Source organism: Protopterus annectens, chromosome 8.part0 (assembly GCF_019279795.1).
Source record: "Protopterus annectens isolate FY-2018-M chromosome 8.part0, PAN1.0, whole genome shotgun sequence".
NCBI lineage: Eukaryota > Metazoa > Chordata > Ceratodontiformes > Protopteridae > Protopterus > Protopterus annectens.
In genome coordinates this window covers 339,430,452-339,458,348 of record NC_056741.1, presented here as the reverse complement: position 1 = coordinate 339,458,348, position 27,897 = coordinate 339,430,452, and the positions used below count along the sequence as shown (strand labels likewise).

Sequence of the window (27,897 nt, the reverse complement as noted above, 5' to 3'; positions counted from 1 at the left end):
AGAACGCCTGATCTCACTACGCACCACAGACCGGACCCTATGGAGGGTGAGTGGAGGCTCTCCTCCGGCCACGCTTGCAGAGGGGGGACGAGCCCCATCCCCTGCAGCGCTTCCACCCGAAGGTGGCACAAGGTCACCGGAGGAGGCGGTCCTGGTCTGGGCACTGGTGCCAGGTGCACTCGCCAGCTGAGGTGGGAGAGGTGGGTCCGCTGGAACCTGCCTTTCCTGTTGTCCTATGTTTAGCAGTATTTTATGGCATTTTGGGTTAGTAACAAACAACACCATTCAAAATTAGTTGTAACAGCATGCATCAGTATTCCCATTAACCAAACACCCATGAATTCTGAACATTGAGCAGCAAGCATAACACATGCATATTTAGCACAACAGTGCACATTCCAACAGTATGCAGGGTTGATTGGTAGCAACAGGCCATCAGGTTTGGATATGTGAACGGGGCACATGCATCAACGTACATGCAGATATGTATGAACCAACAGGACAAATGTCCATGGGAATTAATTGTGAATACACATACCCGGTTTGGTGTGGAATGGCATCATTTGTGAAAATAGGGTAAGGTGGAGAAATTTTACATTAACAACTAACACTACCTATACATATACTGTACATTCCTAGTAGATGCAGATATATATCCCCTACATGTATTAGTACAGTCTCCTGTATGTAACCTTAGGAATGTTGGTGATGGGGATGTTACTGCTACATTAATATACATTCCATTTTTATTCATATATGTTCATACCTGGCTGTGTTCAGGTACAGCATCCTGCTACATTTGATTTATATGGGTCTAGACAACTGTGGATGTTCAGCATTTCATACAACCATACTATTTCCATAATGCAAGGGTACAGCAACATATCCAATTTGTGGGACGGACACAGTCCATGTTCTGTATTTTATTTAACACATTACACTCTTTGGTTGTGGCTGTCTCATTCATTTCATAATGTAGTGACTGCAGTATACCTTTATTCCAGACTTATTACAGCTTTCTTGGTAGCTTCAAACTGTCTTTCTCACACTCGCTCAATTATTTTATATTTACATTTTAGACTGGTACTTAATTCTAGGCTTTATTAACATTTATTACTGGTTTACAACAACCCTTTCCAGCTGACTCACTTATTTCATATGGCAGAATTTACAGGGATGTATTTGACACTTGTCTATTCTTTGTTGATTGATTACCACTCATTTTCTGGCTGCAGCAGTTATTTGATATTACAATACAGGTGGAAACTTCTATTTGAGACTTGTTTAATCTTTATTACTGGATTGCATTACACTATTTTCCAGGCTGCATCACTTACCTAATCTTACAATACTAGCAGAATCTTTCTTCTAGGCTTATTTGACCTTTATTAGTGGGTTACAACACTGAACTATTTTACAATCTGTCTCACTTATATTCTATGACAATGCCAGCTAAATAATTACTAACCTGCCTGGTGGCACAACCTCAGCAGCCTATCAGCATAGGCTCGCTGATTCGCAGAACGAACACCTGCAGCTGTAATATAAAGGAAGTACTATTGGAACATATGTCTCCATACTATAGGCTAGGATAGCATTTCTTACATACTTAATTACATGGATACTTACTCAGTAGTGGGGTGTTGGGCATTTGGCAGGCCTCCTGGATCCAACGGTTTAGTTGGTCCTCCTTCCGTCGCTTCAGGTCCGCCTGGTGGTGACGGACCTGTTCACCAGTCCTCGGAATGCCTGTGGCACTGGTGAGATCATGTGCCAACCGGTTCCACCTCTCTGCCTTGTACACACCCCAGTGAACCTGGCCCTGCATGAGTTGTGCTTCATGATCATGGACTAGGAGCCAAACCATATATTTTGACTCCTCAACACCCCACCTTTGTGCTCTAAAGTGACTTCCCTCTCCTGCACCTGCCATCCTGACTGCAAATGGGTTCCACAATCAGTTATGCTGTGTATTCCCGCCTATGGGGCTTATATATGCCAGTTTTCCAACACTTATCTGTGATTGGCCGTTTTGGATATTTATCAGCTTAAAAAAACTGCTTTGTCTTGCTTCTATTTCCATTCATTCCTATATATATGCTAATACTGCATTTCTCAGTACAACTGTCATGGCTTAGTGACTCAGTACTTTGACTATGGTGCACAGTATCCCAGGTTCGACCCTGGGCATTGCTTTTTTTATTTTACTACTGTCTAGACAGGCTAGGAGGTGTGTCTGTGTAAAGGCGGCTTTGATACAGCTTGCCCAATGTTGCCCGTCAGTAAGCTGGTTGGCACGCTGCGCAGCTCCACGCAAACGGCTTACGCTGGGTAACACGTTATTTAGCTATGAGCACTCATATTATGCTGGGTGAAGCACTGCTGAACTCCGGGCACTCATTTTAAGCGTGGTAAAGTGCTGCTCAACTCTGGGCACTCATATTAAACCTGTTAAACTGCTGCTCACGTGCGGGCACTCATATTAAGCTTGTTAAAGCGCTGCTCACCTTTGGGCACCCATATTCAGCTTGCTAAAGCCTTGCTAAGCTATGGGCAATTCTGATCCTTTTTTTATATTTTATTATGTCGGATTTCTTCAAAAATACATGGCCCATTTCATTACATTTTACTTAAATTATAGTATTATATATATATAAATATATATATATATATATATATATATATATATATATATATATATATATATATATATATATGTCAGGGGATTGTTTCATGCTTATTTAAATAAACATGGAAAATGATGTTGTGGGGGCTCGAACCGTGACTACCTCCTCTTTGGCTAACGTCTCTACCGCTACGCTATTGCTACTTGGCTTAATTTGCATATTTAGATCTTATAGGCTTTTCAATGTCTGCTAACTGTGGCTGAGCGGAGGGCATACCCACGCAAACGAACGCAACTGCGGGCAAACATTTTGGAAATTATAAAAAAAAAATTAAACTGCTATTTTTACGTTTTACATTTCAGTTGGGTTTATAGTCTGTGAGGGCATGTGGTGTTGTGTTCCTTGACATTTCCGCGGACTCTCACATGGGTGTTTACTTTCAGGACTCTGACTCTTCTGGGGTCATGTCCCTTTGCAGAACTCGGCATTCGGACACACCCCCTACTTTCCTACACAGACTGTGTTAGCCTAGGGTATGATTCAGCATGCCCTCATGAATATGCATGGCATGCTGACGTCATACCGTTAGACTGCAGCCTCCGTGTAAGACATATTAACTCTTACATGGAGGTTTCGTGAATCCGGCCCATACTTTTCTTTGTAGAGCAGTGGCTGTGTCAGCTAATGAAGTGACTTCCATGTTAAGCTGATCGAACACACAGTGTGAGGTGAAGGAAGGTGGTGGAATGGAGAGACTGTGAAAAGTTATTATGTAATATCACTGCTATAAATTCAAGGAGTGGGCAACCATGCAGGTGGCCCTACACAAAGGTCTCTTGATATAAGGAATGAGGATGAAAACAGTGGAACACTTCAGCAACTGTGTGTTAAAACATACTGCATATTCAGCCTGTTGTTTGAATTATGAGAAGGGAGGGAGCACATGTTAAAACAGTGCAGCCTGTCGTTAGAAATGCAAGACTGATCTACACTAACCACACACACACACACACACACACACACACACACACACACACACACAAAAGCATGTGTGATTAAGGCCTCCAACTCATGAAGAGTGGAGATAGTAGAGTTAAAGGAAAGGACTGAAGCATCCAAAAAAGAGAAGAAGATAAGGACTGAGAGGACAAAGAACCATCTGCAAAGCCCCTAGAAGGAAAAAGTGCATTTTGGAAAAATGCCAGAAAGGGGTCATTGGAGATCCATAGGCAACAGGCATGAGATCATTCCCCACTGAAACCTGGAAAGCAGGGAAGTACTTGTGAGATGAGGAAGTGCAGGAAGGTATAATCTGTAAACCACTAATTCCTAAGGGAAACATAAGAGGAGATGGTGCTGAGAAGAGCTGGAGGTATCAAAGAGGAGTAATCTATGGCAAGGATGGTGGCCCACTAATGCACTCATTGCACAAAGAGTTGGACTGAACCTCACAAAAAGATAAGCAGTACCACAGGATTGGCTAACGTAAGCAAGGATGAGGCTCAGGATGGGAAGAAAGACTTCTTTAGCTGTCCCATTAAGGGCATGCACTTGTGTGCCTCATAGGCCTGTATTCTCTCCTGTACCTCATGGGCTATGATGATAGCAGCACAGAGAGACCTGGAAGAAGTGAGGAGGAAGATGAAATGGGATATAGGGGTACAGGGCACTATTAAGTGTGGAGAGATGAAGGAAAGTTAATTTGTGTGAACTGAGGTATAATTTTATGTTATTTAACTGATGGGGATAAGAGTTCCAATACTGCTTTCTTGCTGGTTTGTTCCCACACTACTACATGAAACTGGAAGTGACCCAAGATGGATAGTGGCCTTTAAAATGGCTGAAGGTCAATTTTTATACCTCTTTACTTCTTAACAAAAGAAATCTGTGCAAGGCCTAAAATAATGGTGGGTGGAGGGGCAAAGGCACCAAAATAGGGACATATTTTAAATATTCCAGAATAACAGGTTCTGAATTAGCATGCATTTTCTGGAGGATATAAAGTCTGAAACTTAAATATCTTTACCTATTTAGTGACTTCAGTCCCCAGTGATTTGTCTGGAAAACACATATTATATGAAAAACAAACCAAAAACATGAGGACAAAATCTGGATATTCTGCAAAAATCTGGACACTTGAGAGGTACGAACCCTTTATAGATGTTTTTATCATGTAATTTTACTGACAGAGTTCCAAGAATATGGATTTTTTTGTCTTTCAGAGGTTCATGTGTATGTACTAGGCTAGATGCCCCCTTGCAGGCCATTTTAAGCCTATCCAATCTGCCTTCAAAATTCAATTCAGTTGTACCAGTATGTTATTTTAGATAAGTAGACTTGAATATTCAATTTTCACTGTACCTTTAAAGTTTAATTGTGCCTTAGTTAATTGAAATGATGGGAACTAGAGGTATAAAAGGATTTTGGTTGCATGCAGTCCACATCTGATGAAGGTTTTAATGAAAATGTACTGTATAAAGAGAGCGTTTATGTTTTTTATTTTTTTGGCTGAATAAAGTTGGAATTATCCTTATATCAGTGGCTGAATTCGTCTTCTGGGTGATTTGTTGCTATTATCCTTGAATCTGTTATTTTTAAGTTAAAACTAAATTTGAAAAAGTGAAGGTTCTGCTCATTATTCCCTTAACATACGTCTGTAAAACCAAAGTGTACATAACATTGGGCAAGTGCTTCGGATTATAAACCGACTTTTAGAGTTAAACACTGCGTATTAACCGAATGACCTGCACCTTTAACACGTCATACCAAAAAATAATTCCCTCTCCCCAGTAGCTGAGAAGGCAAATACAAACCAACAACAGCATGCCTTACAGTACGAAGGACATGACAAATTCAAAAGAGAGGGCACAAATGCCAGAGACATTGCTACAGAACCTGGATCAGTGAAGGCTCACACCCGGGGTCATTGCTACAGAGTACAGGCTAGAAAAGAGGTGCACCCAAACGCAGATGCTCTAGCATATGCACTGTAGCAGGAGACTTATTTCCTAGTTGAAAGACAGAGAAAACTTGTCTCTGTCAGTTTAGTGAGCCCAGTATGAGTTACGTGGTTTACATTTTGGCTGATTTCACTGCACATATTTGACTAAGATGCTTTGACATCTTTTAGTTGTGGTAAGAAAACTCTTGCCGTTATTATGTTATTAGATATTGATGTTTTCTTCTCGATAATATTCCTCTTTTCTGCAGGTTCCAGTCATAAAGAGTAAATCATCTAAACCTAGTCCTTGCAATACCGCAGGGTCACCCACGCTGACTATATCACTCTAAAATGTGCTAGTAGTCCTGTTTACAGTTAGTCCATACATCTCTTTAGTCCACCGGTCTGTTGCTGACTGCCTGAGTGGGTGTGTGCCCTTTACTGCTGAGTTTCCTCTGTTGATCTGCTTACAGTCCCTCGGTGTCTCCGGGCTGCCAATTTTTAAAGTTATGAAAGAAACTGACAGTGCTGATATTATAGATTGCTTCAAATATAGAGACTGAGAAGGATTGATGTTCATATGTGTATTACATTCTGGCATTTGCACATGACCTTTGGTAGTGTTTTCCTCTATTAAAAATTACAACGAAAACATTTGTGGTATTCTGTCATTGACATGTTTTTTTTTCTCAACATTGTTTTTTTTATTTTTCAAATATTGACATGGTTTTTAACCCCTGCAGTTTAATTTTGCTACATAGGTTGGTAGTGCACATTGGAGTGGGTATATAATAGGCCTTTGTGAATTTTTTTGTCTTAGCTATTAAAACGTACCACAATTAACATGTGAGCATTTTATTTGTTTTGTCCCTTTTCTCCTACTGTGCTCATTATGTAATATACTGGAGGAGACATAATCTATTGACTTATGTTGCAAAATTGATAGAGCTTTAGTTAAGTAGAGTCAATATTCAGACAAGCATCTCTGTAGTGTTTTGCCATGGTTAAATCACTGCACTGCCATGGTTAAATCACTGCACTAAAATGGACCAGGTTATGAAGTAACATCTTTTTTTAATTGTTGCAGTATATTATGTGATTGCGGTGTGTCACATGTCTTAATTACCCAGTTGACATGGCTAATCATTTGCCGCATGCAAAGTCTGATAGCATGCTTTGTTTGAACTGGGTCACCCTGGCATACAGACCATACCTCTCAATCTCGCAGAGCAAGAAATCTGGACAAATCCAAAAATAACGGTGGGACAAAGGCCCAAAAATAGGGACATATTTTAAATATTGCTCCTGTGAACTCAGATAGTTGTTGAATAGTAGCTTTTGTATTATTAAGTATTTCTGAGGTATATGAAGTCTGAAATTTAAATGTTTGCCATTATTTATTATTATTTAGTGACTTCAAGTTCATGTTGGTATCCCATCATTCCACTGGAGTGGGAGGGGTTATATGATTATATACACACATTTTGTGTTAATTAGTATCCAGATTTTTGGCCAGTTGTACCTACTTTTCATGGGTCTTTGTCCATATTTTTGATGTTTCCAGGTTGAGAGGTATGTGGGGAGACAAAGGTCCAAAATAGGGACAGATCTTAAATTTCCTATAAATCTAGAAAGTTGCTAGAATAACAGATTTTGCATTATTATGCATTTTCTGAAGAATACGAAGTATGAAACTTAAATGTCTGATTTTATTTAGTATTATTTATTGACTTCGATCCTGAATGACTTGCCAGAAAACCACACATTGTATGAGGAACACACCAAAAATATTAGGGAAAAATCTGGACATTCTGCAAAAATCTGGATAGTTGAGAGGTATGCTGCCCACAGTTGTGAATGTCCCCTCTGATCTTGTACACTGGAAATATTATGCGTGTTCTCCAGTCATCTGGGAGATTCCTTTCTTTCCATACTGCTATGAGTACCTTCAGAAGACATTCCTCCCCTAATTCTGCAGTGACCTCATTTAAGCCATGTGCTTTCCTTGACTTCATTTTCCTTAGTTGTTGTGTCTTTCGGCTTGTCCCGGTTAGGGGTCGCCACAGCAGAACTCCGGTCCGCTAATGATTGGTAGTTGATTTTTACATGCCGAGTTACCAGCCCTGATGCACAACCTTCAGCGAAGGTACGCCCATTCATGCATGTCTCCACGCAGAAGACGCTCTATCTGAGAATCAAACCGGACAGCGTCTTGTTCGTAATTCTTTTAGAGTGGTTTCCTCTTCTTCTTTCATTATAGGCTATGTATGGGACTATATAGCTTCTCAGGGGGGGGGTTTTTCATGCCGAAGCTGCTAGAAGTACTCCTGCATCTACCTATGATGTTCTGCAGACTGGTGAACAGTTGGTTGCTGGAATCCCTTATGAAGGGTGTCTGATGACTGTCTTCTTTATCTTTCTGTCCTGCCTTGAAACCTAATAGTGTTTCTTTGTGTCATCTAAAGTCTCTACCTAGAAGGTGGTATAGTGTCTCTGATGCCTTGTTTTTTGCTATTGCAATTGATGTCTTAGCCTCTTTGTTAGTCAGCCTGTTTTCCTTCTTTGTCTTGCCCATATTTTCTATCTCTCACTTTTTGCTGCACTTCTTTCTTTTGATGACTTCCCGGACTTCTGCATTCCATTACCAGCTTTCCATATGTAGCTTATTTCCCTACCTGGCTCAGACACATATCTATTCTATAGTCCTCGCATGTATGCTGTTTTCAGGCACTGCCATTCTTCTACAACTCCACCTATTACCACTTCGTCATGAGGTGCTAGAGCATGAGCATTTCCTTGAACCTGCATTTTTTCAAAAGTCAACTTCCAGGTCTTCAGTCTAGTCTGAGTTGTCCTTGTACACTTCTCTGACTACTGCTTGCTTTTTTTTTCCAGGATGCAAGCCCTGCTGCATCCCAGTATGAGGGACTCCTACCTCCACTCCAGTCTTAATTATATATACCATCTGCAAGTCACACGACAGTGGCAAAAAGGGCAAAAACCCATCAAAAGCACACTGCCAAATTGCATTATATATCTCGGCAACAAAGTGCAGATAAGGCTCTGTTAATCATTAGCCTGCTAGCAAGGGAATGGCATACATGCAAAGTCAGGTATGATACTAAGACAGTGTTGGTGTGTATGTAACAAACACATACACAAATACACAAACTAAGACCAGCTTATGGGAAGATTATCCCTGCTAACTCTGAAAACTACAGGCAAGGTAGACCATTGTATGTTCAATCCTAAGCAGAGAAATGAAGTGCTGTGGTAGTTTAAGATCATCTGAAAGAAATGTAAAATGCTGCATGGCCAGCTATACTTCCAGCACAAAAAAGAACTTCTGCAGTTTAATACTTATATGAATGGAAGACAACAATATTCAGGGACAATTTAATTCACTCAAAAGGTCAATAGGTTTGGCATTGAATTTTCTGAACAATAAGAAGTATGAAGCTGCAATGCCTGGTATGACTGCCTGACTATAACCATCAGTGATTTACAAAAAAAATTATGAGGACAAGGCAAAAATGTGAAGAAAAATCAGGGATATTCTGCACAATCAAGCACAACTGAGAGGTGCGGTGTGTGTGTGTGTGTGTGTGTGTGTGTGTGTGTGTGTGTGTGTGTGTGTGTGTGTGTGTGTGAGAGAGAGACAGAGACTGTGTGAGTTTGTGGGTCTGTATATTTGTCTGTCATTCTGTCTGTCCGTGCAATTGTTCCATGTGTAACATTTGTGCTACCTCTGTGACATGGGTTGGTGAATGAAGCCATCTGTGATGCCAGTAATCTTACCCAATATTCCATTACTTAAGTAATGCAGGCAGGTGTGCTGGGAAATGGACATAGTGACTTGCAATGTTGCTGACCCATGCTCAGCAAGTGATATGGAAGTCAGAGAGTCAGTTAAAGGGAATAATTAAGGTGATGACTAGTGCAGCACTTTTGGGAGAAGGTGAGAAATGAAACACTGCCTTATTTTACCTTGGTGGGTGACAGGGAAAGATTCTGCAAACTACTTTCCAAAAATAAGTGCACAAGAGGATACTCACTTGGGGGAGTATAGGGGAAACCAAGAGACCCTTTAAGGTTCGTCTTTTGGAACATGTCAGGGATATCATTAATAACAAAACTGAAAGCCCTGTTGCTAGACATTTTTTTGAAAACCATTACAACAATGACAAGTTGTTACAAGCGACAATTTTAGAACAATTACCTGACTATAAATATGAACCGTCAAAAATTAAACAAATGTTGTTATATAAAGAATCTGTTTATATATTAAAATTTAAAACCTTATGTCCAAAGGGACTAAACGAGGATTTTAATTGGAAAATGCTGCTAGTTTAATTGATTTTTTTAATTAATTAATTGTTTAATTGTTTTTAATCAATGGATTTAGTTTGTATATAAATTATGTGCTTTATACTTATTCTGTACTCCTTGAAGGCTAAGGCCGAGACGTCAGAGACAGATACTCTTATTAAATCGTGTTTGGTGAATCCAAGTCTGCTGTTGTTTTATTCGAGTGGTGCTTTGGAGTTGGTGCTTTTGTTGCTGTTAGATACTCACTTGTCTGCTGGTTTATGGTGCAAGTATCCTAGCAACAAAAAACACTCAGTGCTCCTCAGATATCTTAATCTGCTCACCACACCCAAATAAGTTACCCAACCCAGTCAGAGTAACCCAATAGAATATGCAACAGCAGGGTTTGAAGAACTCTGTACATGACACATCTAACTGCATTTGGTTGTACGCGTTCATAGGTTCATGGGCTCATAGGCTGCTTCTAGCTGATGCACCATTTAAGCCTTTTGAATCATAGCCACTATGATATCCAAATCATATTCTCAAATTTCTTCTGTTTTATATGATTAGAATAAATATTTGTCTGACATTATAGAGGTATAAATGACACAGACTGCTTTAAGACCAAAATAGTGAGTGCATTGTCAGAATAACACAGATTCATTGTACCCACTCCCTATGTGTTCCCAAGTATGTACCTAATCCAGGTTTCAGGATAATTTTACATTTTTGGTCTCATTATAAACATGATTCAAATGATCATTTTTCATTGACTCAACAAATTCACAATTAAACTATTGTTAAAACTGCTGTAGCTCTCATAAATGCGTTCTCTCATTTTACACTGAAGTTTTGAAATTACTGTCTGAAGTATTTCTTAACAGAACAAATTCAAAGTGTCTTGGGTGGTTTTACTATGTTCGGTGAAGGAAATAATGACAAAACTAATATAGTAAAGGGGCAAAAATCTTAAAACTGAAAATATAAATATTAAAGAAAAAAGTAATGTGAAAAAGTTATACCCAGTGCAATCAGATGTTTTGCACCTATATTGTTTGTGCTTGGGAAGGGATTATTCTAAATTTAGTGCAAGTGAGGCCATATATGGCTATGTTTTGCATATGGAATAACAATCCCCCCTACCCAGTAAAAATGGTTTCATTGTTTCCATTTTAGTGCTTTGGATGAGAAGCATAGAATAAATGTTATGTTCTGGTGTAGTGCCACTTTTTCAATGTGAACTAGAAGCACTGAGACAATTAGATGACAACACATTAAAAGTCATGTAGTATTCAAGCAGAGCCTGAAAAAAATCTAGTATCACTGAACTCACCCAAGGTTAAATAGCAGGCGTAATATTTTACACACTAGATCACTTTATTGTGGATTAACAGAATATCTTAATGTTGATTATTTTGTATACACTGAACATTAAGATATATTTTTTTTATTTTATAATCATGTTGGAATGTATTTAAATGTGGAAACATAGTAAGAAAAATATATTTCATGCTGAGAATGGGAATAGTCATTTATTCTCTGCTCTGAATCATATTAGTGGTTACTTTTCAAAGTTGGTATGAAGGTATCACATAACAACTTACAAATAATGTATAATATTGATTTCCTGATTCAATAAAAATTTAAATAATCTTGCCTTCAAACAGTAATTGTCTTCTTTAAGAGGTGTGTGATAAAAATAATCAACTTGTTAGAAGTATAAATAGTAGAACTTTTAATATTTTAATATTTATGTTGTTTTCTATACCTAGATTCTTCACTATGTGAAAAATGTGTACTTTAGAAATAAAGTCGGTGAGCAGGTGTTCTTTGATGCAAATGGTAACCCTCCTGCAGTATATGACATTTTGCAATGGCAGCTTTCACCTGCTGGCCTTTCCAGTTATGCAAGAGTCGGACAATTTAATTCCAGTGCAACAGCCAAAAAAGCTCTTTTTATAAATGACAGCAGCATTTTATGGGATGGTGATAAGGTAAGGAACAGTAACTATGGGATGGAATGTCTATTAAATGTTAAGAAAATGAATATGTGAAAAAACATTTATCTCATTTGCATGAATGGTTTAAAAATAAGCACACTACTTGTCAGCTTTACTTTTTATTCACATGCAGCTAACACAGTGAGTTTGTTACCAAGAAAAGCACTACAAAGTCTATGACGATTGTTGCGTTCATGCTCACTTCCAGCTTCACCTAAAAAATGCTCATTAACCACACCTCCCAATTTCACATTACACATTTAAAACCAAAGAAAACTAGAACAGATGATGACATTCAGGAAACATCTTTTCATCTCATAATCAAGTGCAGTAATCTAAAGTCGTCATTTTAACTTGACTCAGTATCTCTGATTTACCAACACATTCATTATGGTGATCTTGGATCACATGGTGAAGACACAGCAAATATAGTGCATTCTTCACAAAAACAAAACACCACATTAATCCATCTACTGCACAGATATATTAAATGCATAAAAACCTCTCCCTCAAGCATTATATTTATTCAACTGACACCACTCAAAAAATGTGCATACATTACTGGCATTCAAAAAGAAATAAATACTGGTAATGACAGAAGTAACCGAATACCAGCAAAATGTAAAATACTTGCAAACACTATCCACACACAAAATATATGCTCATAGCACCTACCTCATCCAACCTGTCTGGACAAGCATGCAACCAAAACATTCAACCACCTTGCTGTTGCAAATACATAGGTTTATACGTTCATAGGTGTACTAGGCTAACAACCACTGGGTCCTTTATAAGTCTAACAATGCAGCCCAAAAGTATCCCATGAGTTATTGTGCTATAGAAGTTATTTTAAGGGGTGTATGTATGTATGTTAGTTAGGGCATGATTTAATGGCTGCATCTGTCCATCAGAAACATAGCTATTAGAGCAGTGATAAATTTCTGATTTCCGATCCACTGGGCTAGGCTGCACTTGAATAGGGTTAAGGAGGGCTGTGCTTCACATAGATGGGAAGCCAATTTCATAGAATGGGGATTCTCTTACATACATACCTGTCCCTCCAGCATGTTCTATTTAAGTCACAAGCAAAGTTTAAATCCTTACATCTAGCTGTTCTGATGTTGTTCATTTTGTGGATATGCAAAAGGTCTTTCAGACCAGGATCCAAGAGTATGCCAGGCATAAATAACTTCTCAGCAATCTGCAGGAAACAGAGTATAGAAACAAGGCTTTGAGGCAAACTGCACATGGCATTGTGTTTGTGCCTTGTATTCTTTTTGTAAGAAACCTCTGTGGAAGTTCCAGTCATTGTATGCATGTAGTCAGGTACATACATAAGTGGGCATTATACTCACTGATTGGTTTGGTGATGGCTGAATACAGTGTCACGATGACTTCTCTTGTCCTAGATGCCATGCCCTTACTTACAGGTTGAGTCACATACAGCCTTAGAAACATGTTGTTTGAAAGCTTGGCTGCCACCTACATGAGTCCCCAAATCCCTTACTACTGCGTCTACTTTTAGGTGTGTTTTATCAATGAGGTATTTTCCCCAGGTGGGTGAATTACCAAAAGGTACTATTATGCATTTCTTTGCATTGAGTTTTAAGCTGTGGCTTTAGCACCAGTCATTTGTCTCTGTTATACACTGCTGTAAAACGTTAGTATCTTGTAGGGTTTCTAGGATTGGTCCAAGCTTTCAATCATCTGCAAATTTAGTAAGCCAGAGGTCCTTAACAATGTCTTTAACTTCTGAAAAATAGATGCCAAAGAGGAGCTGACCCCACATATAGCCATGGGGAACTCTGGTGACCAGCTTCTTTTTGGAGGTGGTCTCTGCAATCCTAACTTCCTCGGTCCCGTCTGTGAGCCAGCTGGCTATCCAGCAACTTACACAGGGGTTTATGCCTAATTCCATGAGTTTGTTTACAATGCCCAAGCGGGATATTGTATCAAATTCCTTAGCAAGGTCAAGGAATTCCTTAGCTAGGCCAAGATAGGCATTATGTTCTCTTTTGCCCTCATCCATTGCCTTAGTGACCTTCTAATAGAAGTCCATAGGTTCAGTCGGCATGACCTGCCTTTGATGAAACCAAGCTGGGTTAAGTTCAGTGTCTGAAGGTTTTCTGTGCCATTGCTAATTATTTTCATGATAAATCTTTGCATGGCTTTGCAGATGAGACTAGTCAGACTATGGGGTCTCTAATTCACAGGATCCATTGATGGTCCATTGTTGTGCAGACGGATGACCTTTGCAGTCTTCTATTCACATGGCATGAAGTTTATCCAGAGGCTATGGCTGAATAGTGACATCAGTGGTCCCAATAGGTCATATTTCATGCTACTAAGGAGGCATCCTAGAATATTATTGGGGCCCACTGAAGCTGCATTATTGGCTTTAGAGAGCACATCTAAGATCTGATCCCTACTGATAGATCATAGGATCATAGGACACTGCTAGGCTAATGGCACTAGGGCAGTGATGGTGAATCTTTTGGGTTTGGTGTGTCACAAGCTCCTGTCACAAAATAATTCAGTGCACTTCACATGAGCAATGAATGCAAAAGCAGTGTCTTTGGTAATTCAGGTGTTGGTGATCACTGGCATGTCACCCAAAACGTTGTGGCATCTGTCGCCTTTGACACATGTCATACGTTCGCCATCACTGCCCTAGGGCCCCTACAAGCCTAGCCAAGTACTACCTCTATTTCTATTAGATCTCCATTAGATGGAGGAATTATGTTAGAAGGTATTTCCTGGGGGGTGGCTGAGGGTAAGAGGGAGGTAAAGTTGCTTGAAGCTGAATTTGTCAGCCAGAAGATTTGCTATATCTCCTGGTTCTATGAATGTCTCTCCATTTACCAACAGTTTGGTACACTGTTGTGTGTTGCCTTTGAGTTTATGGGCATAACTAAAGAAGGCCGTATGGTTGTTCTTGCCCTGAGACACTACTGTTACCTCATAATTTGTTTTGTTGGACAATCGTCCTCTTAGTTGTTTATTCAGTTTGATGAGGCAGTTTTTAGCTTTTTTGGTGTTATGCTTCCTAATTTTAGCTATGACTTTTTTTTCTTTTGTTGTACAACCAGTTTAATTTTGGATTCCCCCAGGGTAGTTGGTTTTTTGAGTTAGTTTTGGTATACTTCTGGCAAGCATAGCTGCCTCTATGCAATAATTACTGAGGTTGTACAGAGCTTCTGTGAATAAGTTTGCCTAGGCTGCTGTGCTAACTGGGTTTGGAGGGGCTTGACATTTTTACTGGTTATCACTTAATAAAAGGTAGTTTGTCCTGGATTAGTTTCTAACTGTTATAGGGTTTGCTAGAGTCACAGAATTGATTCTTATTTTGAAGGAGACTGCTTTATGGTCTGACCTTACCTGAGAGTAGAAAGGATTTCGAGGGAAGGGGGTTGCCGCATTGTACCATATTTGTGAGTACCATGTCCAATGTGCTTGTAACTCTAGTAGGCATATGCACTAACTAGCCCAGATTGTGTTTACAAAGGAATTTCTGAGCCTACAAATTTTGGGTCATGTCAAACTCCCAGTTTATAGATGTATAATTAAAATCCTCATGAATATGGCATTTGGTTGAATGTTGAATGTCTCCAATAGATCTAAGCATGAGCAATGGATGGAAAATAGAGAGTGACTTGTAGCTTACTAGAATAAGGTATGGGATGTTGTCTGTAACTTGGAGGAAATGGGGCTTCTTTTTAGACTCCTGACATTGAGAAGCAACACTTTTAGATTTTCAAGGGTAGATTTTTTTATTTTATTTTATTTTACATTACCGGGGTGTCTGACTGAATCGAAAAGGCCCCTTTTCAGCACAGGCCCAGGGAGAATAGCTCCACATTGAAAAATTACAGATACATTTAGATATTTACACATGATCAGTATACACACAAATTACAATAGACATGTTTTTACAGTGGTATGCAGCACATCAACAGTTACAGTGGAGAGAACAAAAAATATTAATTTAAAAATAAAGGTAATTAACAGATTTGTGGTATACAGCTGAAATTTGGAACATAGGTAGAATACATACATAGTACACAGGTACAGTACATACATTGTACATTAGCCAGTGTTTGTGCGTAAGAGTGAAAACTATTATCAAGTACTCTAGGTTTAGTATGTGTACCTTATCCACTTTCAATAGCCTGGGGAGCAATCATTTGACCTGCCAACTTTGCCTGAGATGTTGCCTAATGAGGTTTTTAAAGGAGGCTTTGGACAATGTGTTTTTGTATGCCAGTAGAGAGAGAGTTCCAACTTTTAGCCATTGAACTACTATATAGTGTGTCTCCAAAGCTATTGTAGCTGTTGGTGGCTTCTAGTAGTAGTTTGCTTGATGAGCTAAGAGGCCTTTTGGCTGAGTGATGTTGTACTAGGTTTTTGAGGGCAGGACACTTACTGGGGAGGTAATAGATAGAATGACAGAGGCAGAGCTGATTGTAGGTTAGGAGGTTGGGCAGTTCAAGCCAGTGGAGCTGTCTCAAAGCAGTACCGTGATGAGTTCTATATGAGCAATTTGCAGCAAAGTGGGCAATTCTGTTATAGCAGGCTTCCATTTTGCTTAGTTCAGTTTTGTTGAGATTAGTCAGAATGGAAGATGCATAGAGTAGGGTGGATAAAAGTTGGCAGCGAGCAATGGCTGATCTTGTGTTGTTGGTAAGAAATGGTTTGATACGGCAGAGTGATCCCAGTTTGGCATGTACTTTTTTAATAGTTAAGTTGAGATGACTATCAAATTTTAGGTGGGAGTCTATGGTTATTCCCAATAGCTTAGTCTGTGCCACTGGAGCGATTGCAGTAGCATTTGTAGAGTAGATATTGAATTGACTGTTATCAGTGTTTTTGTTAGAACTGGTTATAATCATAAGTTGAGTTTTCTTTGGATTGAGGATAAGTTGGGCTTTGGTAAGGTAGTTTTCAACGTCAGAGAATGCTAATTGAATTGTTTGCAGGAGGGTGGGAATGTTTTGTGCAGCACATATTAAGGTAGTATCATCTGCATACTGAATGATAGATGCATGCTGTGTGGAGGTATGGAGGTCATTTATGAAGATTGTGAATAGTAGTGGTCCTAAGATAGAACCCTGTGGGACTCCTATAGTTATGGGCAGCTGAGGAGAGAGAGAATTTTCCCATTTCACAGCTTGGTACCTGTTAGTTAAGTAGCTTTGGAAGCAGGTAAGAGTGGAATTTGATAGGTGATATTGGTTTAGTTTGTTTAGCAGGATTTAGTGTGAGACTGTGTCAAATGCTTTGGACATATCCAAAAAAAGAGTTGACACCTGCAGGCCTTCGTTTTTGAGACTGTTTACTGTGTCTGTGAAGCAGAGGAGGGCTGTAGTGGTACTATGGGCAGGTCTGAAACCATGTTGAGTAGGTGACAGGATGTTGCTGTCTAGGAGATATTTTAGCCCCTAGGTATTAATGCATTTTTCTAGGATTTTAGCCAGGGAGGGAAAGTATAGCAATCGGTCTGTAGTTATTAAGTTCAGTGGAGGTCCTGCCTTTATGTATGGATGCAACATAGGATATTTTTCAGAATTTGGGCACATAGTTTTCAACAAATGATCTATTTATGTGAGTGGAGATTGGGATAGCAATAGCATCTGCTGTGAGTTTCAAGAAATAGCTGGGGAGTAGGTCAGCTGCTGTTGATGAGGTTTTTAGTTTGGAGAGCATGCTTTTGATTGAAGTGTTGGGAACTGTTTTGAGGGTAAAGCTTGCATTAGTGTTATTTGTGTTGGGGGAATAGTGAGGTTGGAACTGTCCTGTGATATTAAGGATAGAACTGAGTTCACAAAGTGGTAGTTGAATTGTGTTTCGATGGGAACTTTAGTGTCAGGGGTGGTTGGTTTGGGGTAGCCTTTTGCATGGGTTTTAGTAGCTGGATTACATTTTTCCCAAATTTTTTGGGGTTGTGTTGGTATTTAGTTTGTAATGTCATGTAGTAAGATTATTTGTCCAGCCTAATGCATTTTTTTTGCACAGTTGTGCAGTTCTTGGTACTTAGTTAGGCTTTGTGTTTCTTTGTTTTTTTTGATAGATTTTGCTATATTTGAAGGTTTATCACTTTGACATTGCCTAAAGAAGGCAATGTTTTAGTCAATATTCAAAAGCCTACAGGGAGCAGGTACAGACCATCCTTGGCAAAGCATTGTGGTTTGTTAACCATGTACTTCCACACTGACAAACATTGCATCCCCCTAGAATGACACCAAAAACTAAGCCAATTATTAATGTCAATTATCTTTTGTTCATACTCACATAAACAGGCATTTGCTCAATTTACACACCCAATACATATTTCAGTTAAATGAAAAGTCAACTAAACAGCATGGTCTCATATATATAAGTTCATATGTTCATAGGTTGGTACTAGGCTATCGGCCCTAGGGCCTATACAAGCCTAGACATAACAATTCCCAGGCTATTTCTTCCCACAGTATTTACTTCCCTGGACCCCTGTCTAGCAGAGTGACAGACATGATCCCCAGGGTGAATTTCCTATCTCCCATCCAATCATCAAGGTTCCTTTTGAAGAGGACCAAAGAGGCGCTCTGCTTGACATGTATGGGCAGTCTATTCCAGAGTCTGGGGAGTCTCTGGGTCAGGAACCTATCCCTCCAGCACGTTTTGTTCATTGTGATGACTAGGTTTAGATCCCTGGAGCGTGTGCCTCTGAGGGATTTCTTTAAGTGCAGCATGTCCAACAGCCCTGGGTTTCACATGGCTTTGTATGTTAAGCAGAGATCGCCTCTGAGTAGACGATATGTGACAGAGTATAGGTGGAGCTTTTTTGGACAGTCAACATAGGCCATCTGCTTTAGGCCTGTGATTCTTTTAGTGAGGTATTTCTGTAACCTTTCCAGTTGTTGCAGATGTCTTGAGAGGTACATACCAAACGTGGTGTTGTATTCTATAATGGGTCTAATGAGGGATGAGTACAGTGGGACAATGACCTCTTTTTTTCTGGATGAAAAGCCCTTAGTGATAAGGTGTGCCACATAGAAGGATTTCCTGACTTTTGTGGTGATGTGGTTATCGAAGGTGAGACCACTGTCCACCTGTGTCCCTAAGTCTCTTATCACACTTTCAGTGTTTAGTGTACTGCCAATTATGTGGTAATTCACGGGTACATGTTTTTTCCCAAAGGGGATAACTATACATTTCTTGGCATTGAGCTTGAGCCCATGGCTCTGGCACCAAGGATCTGTTTCTGTAAGGCCCTTTTGTAGAATATCCACATCATTTGGGGATTCAATAATGGCTCCCAGTTTGCAGTCATCCAGTCATCTTCCAACTTTGTTAGCCAGAGTCCCTTAGTGTTGGCCTGTACTTCAGAGAAGTAGATGCCAAACAAGAGCGGTCCGAGGACTGAACCCTGAGGTACTCAGGTAGTTGTGTGTGTGTGTGTGTGTGTGTGTGTGTGTCTGTGTGTAAGCGTGTGTGCAGGTATATTTATACATACTGACTCTATGGTCATATAAACAGAAAAAATATCTTGCAAAGGGAGAAAGATGTTATATCGAGCTGTAGTATGTTGGATCACAACATATTTGGAATACATCATTGGAACATCACAGAAAATGACAAAAAAGTGCTAATTTGTGTTTTGTGGGTACTGCAGTTTCATCTCTCTGAACTACCTGCATGCAATATATCAGAATTTGATGAAATGTGACTGAGAGTTCAGAGCTCCATTTAACAATTTTTGATCATCCAAATTGCACCCATTTTTATATAAACAAAAAACAGACATACAAACACACATACATACCACATACAAACACAAACAGGTGTTGATACATTGGTGGACATGTGACTTTAGTTTCAAAATTTAATATCAAGTTGAGTTTTAGTGCAATGAGTTCTACAGTGTGAGCCAGCAGAGTGCTTTTCAGGGATTTCCCTCATCTCCTCTACGGTGTGACACTGAGTTGGTATATATATATATATATATATATATATATATATATATATATATATATAATTTTGGAGGATCTTTCACATGGACTTACTCTTGAAAAAAAAATTAGTGTTTTTGATACCACAGCTTCAATATTCATTTCTTGGAAACCAGTGAATCAATCAAGCATGTTTCAAACCTATGTAGGTAACCAGTGCAAGTGTGTGTGTTTGTGTGTGTTTGTGTCTCTGTATGACTGTTTTCTACATTACCTGGCCATAAGCCATGAAAGCATCTTTTCATCAAAACGTATGAGACAGTGAATGATTTTTGTGTTACCAACTATCGCTACTAAATGATTTGTCGTGTACCTATCTGCATTTTATGTAACTTTATTTCTAAGCCAACTGACTTGACTCAACTTATGCTATAAAGGTGTGAAAGCTGCCAGCCTAGCTAGATATAATTTTGTATATACTTTTATGTCATTTTAAATATTAATATACTCAACAGGCTTGTGTTACAAATGTAAATAAACCTAAATGTAAGAAAACCGTGTTATATCCTGAACTTCAAAAATGTAACCACAGTGCACCCTGCTGGAAGAAAGCTGTTAAGTAAAGAATTACAACTGTGTTTGATCTCAAGCTTGGAGACAGGATGCCCGGGCTAGCAAATCCTTTCTGTTGTTATTAAGACAGAGATAATTGCTAGATTTTACATGTAAAAGTGTCTTGTATTGCTGTGGCTTCCTGGCCAGGTGCAGCTTACAAAGAAATGTAAATTTTGATTTTCTGTTAGCCTGGGAACTAAAGGAGAAGTGATAAAAATGATGCAATGTGAAATGACTCAGCAGTAGTGGGTCTTATCAATTTAATACTTTTTCAGAGGATTTTGGATTTTGGCTGAAGCTGACAACAATTCACCAGCACTTGCTTGCTCTGTATGTAAGTGGTATTTAGAACAGTGATTTCTTATAGAGTTAGGAAAGAATTTAGACAGACTAGTCTAGCTGTTTCTATATTTATGTCAGACTATCCTACAATATTGTTTTAAAGTTCCTGTGATTTCTGAACTCTTGATTAGCACTTTGTTGAATTGATGAGATTTATTTTGTACTTTTATTATTTATTATTAAATATTTTAAACCTTTCAACTGTGGCTGTTTTGTGTAGAGATAATTTAAGCTCTAGAGTACTTGTTAGTATTTGGTGATACCATCAAAGCCAATCCAATAGTCTTGCTGCTCAGTAACACTATTTGGATAACAGTAATATTACACAGTGGAATTGGTCACCCTTTGGGAAGGGCCTTATAGTAGCTGATAAGTAGGGGTTTTGGTGGCAGTGGATTATGACCTTATATATAGCCTGGGCAGAAGGGGCATGGCTAGTGAGCCTGTGCCAGCCATCCCCAGGAGTGTATGTATATAAATCATATCTCAAAGTGTGTGTGTGTGTGTGTGTGTGTGTGTGTGTGTGTGTGTGTGTGTGTGTGTGTGTGTGTGTGTGTGTGTGTGTGTGTGTGTGTGTGTGTGTCCGCTACCTGGGCAGGGACACAAAGCATTGGTTGGAAAGAGGGAGTGCTGGGAGGACTTGGCTTGGAACCCTGGCTAAGGACTCCACTAGCTGTGCCAGTGGGGAGTCTTATTGGGATTCTGGACAGAGAGGGAGAAACCAGCCCCAGACTGACTGTGATCTCTGTGTGCTCTTAAGGGAAATTGTACTGTGGCATTTTTCAACCCAAAGGGCATCTTTGTGAACTCATACAAGGCAAATGGCGTTACAAAGGCTGACCTCTCTCTAGCACTGGGAGTCAAGGGCACCTGCCAGTAACCCTTGGTAAGATCAATGGTGATAAGATACTTAGCCCCACCTAGCTGCTCTAGGGCTTCATCTTTTCTAGGCATGGGGTAAGCATCTGACTCTGTGTGACTATTTAATTTCCTGTAGTCCACACAGAACCTGCTGTTGCCATCCTTCTTTGGCACCAGCACCACTGGGAAGCCCAGGGACTGTTGGACTCCTGAATTACTCCTAGCTCCCACATTTCCTGTAACTCCTCCCTCAGAGTCTGTTTGACTCTCTCAGGCACCCTATGTGGTCCACTCTCTATACAGTAACCCTTTGTCCCAGTAAACAGATTCCCCCTTCCCTTGAGAATCAGGTGCCTCACTAGTAACCTCCCTCAGGCCTTGTAATGTAGGGTCTGAGAGCTGAGCCTGTCTCAGTTCTCTCTTTGCAACCCTTCCCAGCTCCCCTTCCACAGGACATCTGGTATACTCTGACAGTGGTGCCTCACTATCAGCCTGGGTACTACTGCTCACCTCTGCCTTTGCAGTCACTCTGTTCAAGGGAACATCAGTACCCACAAGCAGCTGTGGATCACCTTCAGCCTCACTGCTACAGAGTATCTCCCTTCCTGAAGTAACCACCTTACCAGTCCTGGCTGTAAGTGTGCGGTCTGTCTGGGTCTCCCCCAGGATACCAGACCCACATGCTTGTCTCCAAGCTTGACTGCGTGTAACTGCATGAGCACATGGTACTGCATTATCAAAAACATTCCCTATCAGGACATCTGCAGGGATATCCTCAAATACACCTACTTGCTGGCTTCCTTTTCTACCCTCCCAGTCAAGGTGAACCCTATCCGCAGGTATTTGGAATGGGGTCCCTCCTAAAGCTCTGACTGGAGTAGACTGCCCAGGCAAGTAGTGCTCCTCTGTAACCATTGCAGGCTTCACAATGGTTTTGTCAAAGGCTGTGTCTCTTTTAGCAATGGCCTCTATGCCATTCACTATGAAAGGATATAACCTCTTGTGGTGTTGTCTGAAGACAACCTACTATTGGCATTTTCTGTTTCCCCACTTACTGGCTCTCTCAAGTTTTGTTCCCCACCTTGCCTCTGTGGACATCTATATGCTACATGGCCCCACTGGTTGCATTTAAAACATTTAACCCTAGGTCTTGGACATGTATCTGGACTAGTGGCTTCCCCTGCTACTGACAGACTGGGGAAATCGGGGCTGCCCACCATGACCCATGAACAGCACTGGGTTTCCCTTGCCTGTGCAGTAATTCTCTGCTTGCTAGGTATAGGTCTCCCTTCTTCCCCAACTCATCTTAAGTAGCACAGTGTCTATCAGCTAACCAGATCCTCATGTCCTCAGGCAAAGTGATAAGGGCTTGTTCCCTCACCAACAGGTCTGTCAGCTGTTCAAAACTGGTGACCTGACATCCACTCACCCACCTATGAAAATAAGTGCTTAGTTCAGCAACATATTCACACACACTTTCATCTGCTTTGCATTTATGCTCACTAAACTTGTTCCTATAAGTTTCAGGTGTTAGCTTAAAATATTCTAGCAAACAATTCTTAACAGCAGTATAATCAAAAAATTCATGCTCAGATAATTTAGACAGCACAGTTACAGCTTTACCATTGAGTAATGGGGTCAGGAATCGTACCCAGAGCCTTTGGTCAACATCATACTGTTTACATACCCTCTCAAACATATGAATGAAACTATCAAAATTATCCCTCTCTGTAAACTGCGGAAGAAATTTACTGATCTTTTGTGGTTCTGGGGTCCAGTTACTCCCTTCCCCATTACCTCCATGACTCTGGTGAAGAGTCAGCATCTTCTTTTTGTGCTGCCTCTGCCCCTCCTTCTCCTCAGCTTGCAGGAATAGCAGTTTCTCATTCTCCTTAGCCTGTAGACATCTCAGTCTCTCTGCTGCTTTTGTTTCCAAATGCCTTGTCTCCGCCTCAAGTCTCTTTACCTCCAGATGGATTTTTAAGTCCTCTGCAGAAAAGTTGAGCTGTCCATTCTCTGAGTGTTGTACATCTCCACGGCCAGTCTGATCATCCTCCTGGTTGCTCTTCTCTGATGCAGCTGTGACCAAAGCTGCAATCATGTCTGCTTTAGTCCATGCACCAGTCCTTTAGCCTGGCACATCTCAGCCAACTGGCTCCTTGTCAGCTTACTGTACCCCTCTGCTGACATGCTTGCCTGCTCTCCCTAACTAACTAAGCTAACAAAGGAAATAAAACAATTGTGATCTGAACTCTGAATATTCCCTGTGTGGCTGATTTAAAGTACAAAAACACCTTCAGTGATCACTGTACACAAGCTACACAAATTCACTATCCACACCACTCCAAGCCAATTAATATGTGATGTGGCTAACTCACTACTATCATCCAATTCATATTTGATGTGGATATCCCATCACTGCCAGACAATTAATATGTGATGTGGATATCCCACCACTGCCAACCAATAATACATGATGGCCGTGCACTGCCCCAGTAATCAAGAAGCCTCAATCCTCACCACTAGCACCAGTGAAGAGCGTGCACATTGGGCAGATAACAAGTACACACACAGTAAAGTACAATTTCCCTTAAGAGCACACAGAGATCACAGTCAGTCTGGGGCTGGTTTCTCCCTTTTTCTCCAGATCCCCAATAAGACTCCCCACTGACAATGCTACTTGGGCAGGGGCACGAAGCACTGGTTGGACAGAGAGGGTGCTGTAGGTTTTGGTTTGACCACTAGGATGAGATCTAGACCCTATAGCTGGGCCAGTGGGGAATTATTGAGGATCTGGAGAGAAAGGAAGAAACCAGCCCCAGACTGACTGTGATCACTGTGGGGTTTATATTATAATGTCGACAAGTGAAAATGTCAACTCTGATTTATTCAACACCAAAATGTCGAACTACAAGATTACCGAATGGCCAAATCACGGAGTTCCTTCCAACGGAAAGAAATCGGTTGGACAAACACCAACCCCACACAAAAATAAATATATTTAAGTAGGGGGCTTCACCCCCATACCCCCCAACATGGGGGGTGTACCCCCCCCAACTAAATATTCTAACTCCGAGACCGCATTACAGTCAGGGGAAAGGGCAGGTGTAAGAGAACGGACAACCGCTCTCTTTCCTTTTGTTGACTAGCCTATTTATGATAGGGGTCCATGAGTGTGGTTTCTTTTTGCCAGTAATCATAGGTTTGACTCAGACAGGTACTGATACCTCTATGCAGCTTTGAATGTGGCTGTACAGTGTTTTCATGTACATCTCAGAATAGGCCTCAGTGTCATCTGGGATCAGAGGGGTTTGGAAGTTTAATAAACTGTCACTTAATTTGAGGTAATTGGCCTCTTAAAAGGTTTGGAGTTTGATGAGGGTTCTAGGTTAGTTTTAATACTAAAGGAGATCATTTTGTGGTTGGATCTTACCAGAAAGGAATTAATGCATGGGAGAGAACAGCATCCTCCCATGTTCATGTACTAGTTCTAAGATATATGTAACTGCTCCAGACCAGAAGTGTATCCCTCACTGGTAAGATCAGACCATAAACTAATCTCACTGGATATTCACATCAAACCACAGTGAAAACTATTCTATGAACACCTTCACCAAATAAAACCAAGACCCAATCCTCCCTGTCTGGTGGACCCCAGCCATAAACAAACTATACAATAGAAGGAGGAAGCTACTAAATGATAAAGCAAAATCCCAAAAGGGAAGCCATCACTGATCAAAATTGTCCAAGGCCAGCTTGAGAAAAATTGCACAGGACACTAAGGATAATCTTTAGTTATGTTAGGAACCTGGGTGGTAATTTCCAGATATGCCACAGACATTGCCAACATCCTAGCTGACAGGTTCACCACCAAAGGGCAAATATCTATCCAGGCAGAGTGCTGCCCCTGACATCTCAGATGCTCAGGTAAAACACAGCATCAATGGGACCAGATGGTGTCATGAACTCAAAGAAGAGCTAAACCCAAACATAAAACTACTGTTCAATCTCAGCCTTACTACAGGATATGTGCCCAAAGAGGCAACAGTGGTCCCTCTCCATAAAGGTGGTGCCTCATAAGCCTGACTAGCTTGGTCTGCAAAGCTATGGAAAGGATCATCATGGACCTCATAAATAAAGATATTGGGGACCTACAAACACTGGATCCTACCAAGTTCGGCTTTCTTAAGGGCAGATCCTGCCTCTTAAACCTGGTTGAGTTCTTTGAAACAGTCACCAAGGCCATTAACGAGGGGAAGGTGGTCCACACAGCCTACCTGGACCTCGCATTATAGATAAGCTCACCAGCTTAAATATAAACCCCTATGTCACTAGATGGATTGCAAACTGGCTCAAGGACAGAACCCACATGGTTAGAATTGCTGGAGCCATGTCAGACTCCAAACCAGTTACAAGTGGTGTCCCACAAGGCTCAGTCCTGGGACCTCTCTTGTTTGGTATATTTCTCGGAGGTACAGGCCAACATGGAAGGACTGTGGCTGACCAAGTTCGCAGATGACTACAAACTGGGTGCCATAATCGACTCTCCAGCCGATACAAGCATCCTCCAAAAGGGCCTCATAAAAACAGACAACTGGTGCCAGAGCCATGGCCTCAAGCTAAATGCCAAAAAGTGTATAGTCATCCCCTTTGGCAAAAACAAAGTGCCCACAAATTACCACATAGGTGGAAATCCATTAAGTACAGAAAAAGTAATTAGGGACCTGGGGACCCAAGTTGATAGCAATCTCTCATTTGACAACCATGTGGCCAAAGTGGTTAGAAAAACATTTTATATAGCCCACCTAATCATGAAGGGATTCACATCTAGATCAGGGAGGTCATCGTGCCTCTTTACTCATCCCTCATCAGGCCCATAATTGAGTACAATGCCCTTTTGGGATGTACCTTACCAGACACCTGCAGCAACTGGAAAGACCCCAAAAGTACCTCACCAAGATGATCAAAGGGCTCAAACAGATGCCATATGCTGCCGGTTAAAGAAACTCCAGCTCTACTCAGTGGCATACCGCCTGTTCAGAGCCATGTCCAACCCGAATTAATGGACATGCTGCACCTCAGAAAATGAGACTTGAACATCAGCACTGAAATAAATAGGACATGCTGGAGGGACAGATTCATAACCTTCACTCTGGAATAAAATCCCAGTCCAGGTTAGGCAGAGTCCCTCATTGACTCTCTTCAAGAGGAATCTTGATGAGTGGATGGGAGATGGTATCACTTCTGTGTCACTGTTAGATAGAGGCACAGTATACTAAAAATAAATTTAAAATGGGTACATTCTGGCTAGGCTTATAAATGCCCTAGGGCAGATAGCCTAGTATGAACCTATGAACCTATGAACCTATGAACTCTTTTTGGAGAGCTAACTAGTTGCTCCAGGGCATTTGCACTGACAAAGTACAAAAATATCTGAGCAGGTGAATTATGTGTCGTATAAGTCTCCTAGTTTATTGAGGGGTAGTTGAAGTCACCAATAACTATGGGGTTATGTTGAATGCTAAGAAGTTCCAGTAGGTTTAGATAGGAGGTGTGGTTTTCTAAATGACTCAGGTTAGGGGATCTGTAGCATATCTGTAAGGATATGATAGGGAGTCACCCTTATAATTAGCTGGGCATGGAGCAGCTGAAGCGAGTCATGTTGTTGGACCAGTCTAGCAGTATACTTGTCCTTTATGAACACTGAGACACCTTCTCCCTTTGCTTTATCCTGAGCTGAGAGGGATCAAAATGTATGACAGGCACTGTAGACTTTGATAGCCGGGGTGCTTTCTGTGGTTCTGAACCATTTTTCTGTGACTGCACATTTGTCTGCATTCTTCAGGTTGAGGAGTGCTTCCAAGAAGTGCATTTTTTTATTTAAATTCTTAGCATTGAGTAGCAGTACTTTCAGGTAGTTGTGAGTGATTTTTGCTATGTTGAAGTGTTTAACAACTTGGCACAGCCTAAAAAGGCACTATAAGGATAGATAAAGTTTTTGCCAGCATCCTGATGCCAAATGGTGACAAATGCAAAGCATCTCTGCAAAGCATCGTGGTTTGTCGATCATGATTCTCTGGGCTGACAGATATTGGATCCCCTTGTTGTGACACCAGAAACTAAGCCAATTGTTGAAGTCAATTATGTTTTGCTGAGACTGTGACATCATCATTGATGAAGGTAGGATGCTACTCAAGGCTAGATTCATACCTGCCTGGGACACATATTCAAACAGCCCATCACATCTCTCTTCATGTAGTCCAGTGAGATAC

The 27,897-nt window shown here is 40.6% G+C and overlaps 1 protein-coding gene across 1 annotated transcript in view; it reads left to right on the top strand.

The window, feature by feature from the left end:
- The window catches only part of LOC122808229 (vomeronasal type-2 receptor 26-like), a 77,339-nt gene that overhangs the window by 25,805 nt on the left and 23,637 nt on the right, over nt 1-27,897 (top strand). Inside the window, exon 2 of the mRNA XM_044079192.1 lies at nt 11,652-11,873. Coding sequence (XP_043935127.1) covers nt 11,652-11,873 — 222 coding nt within the window. The remainder of the gene's footprint in view (nt 1-11,651; nt 11,874-27,897) is intronic.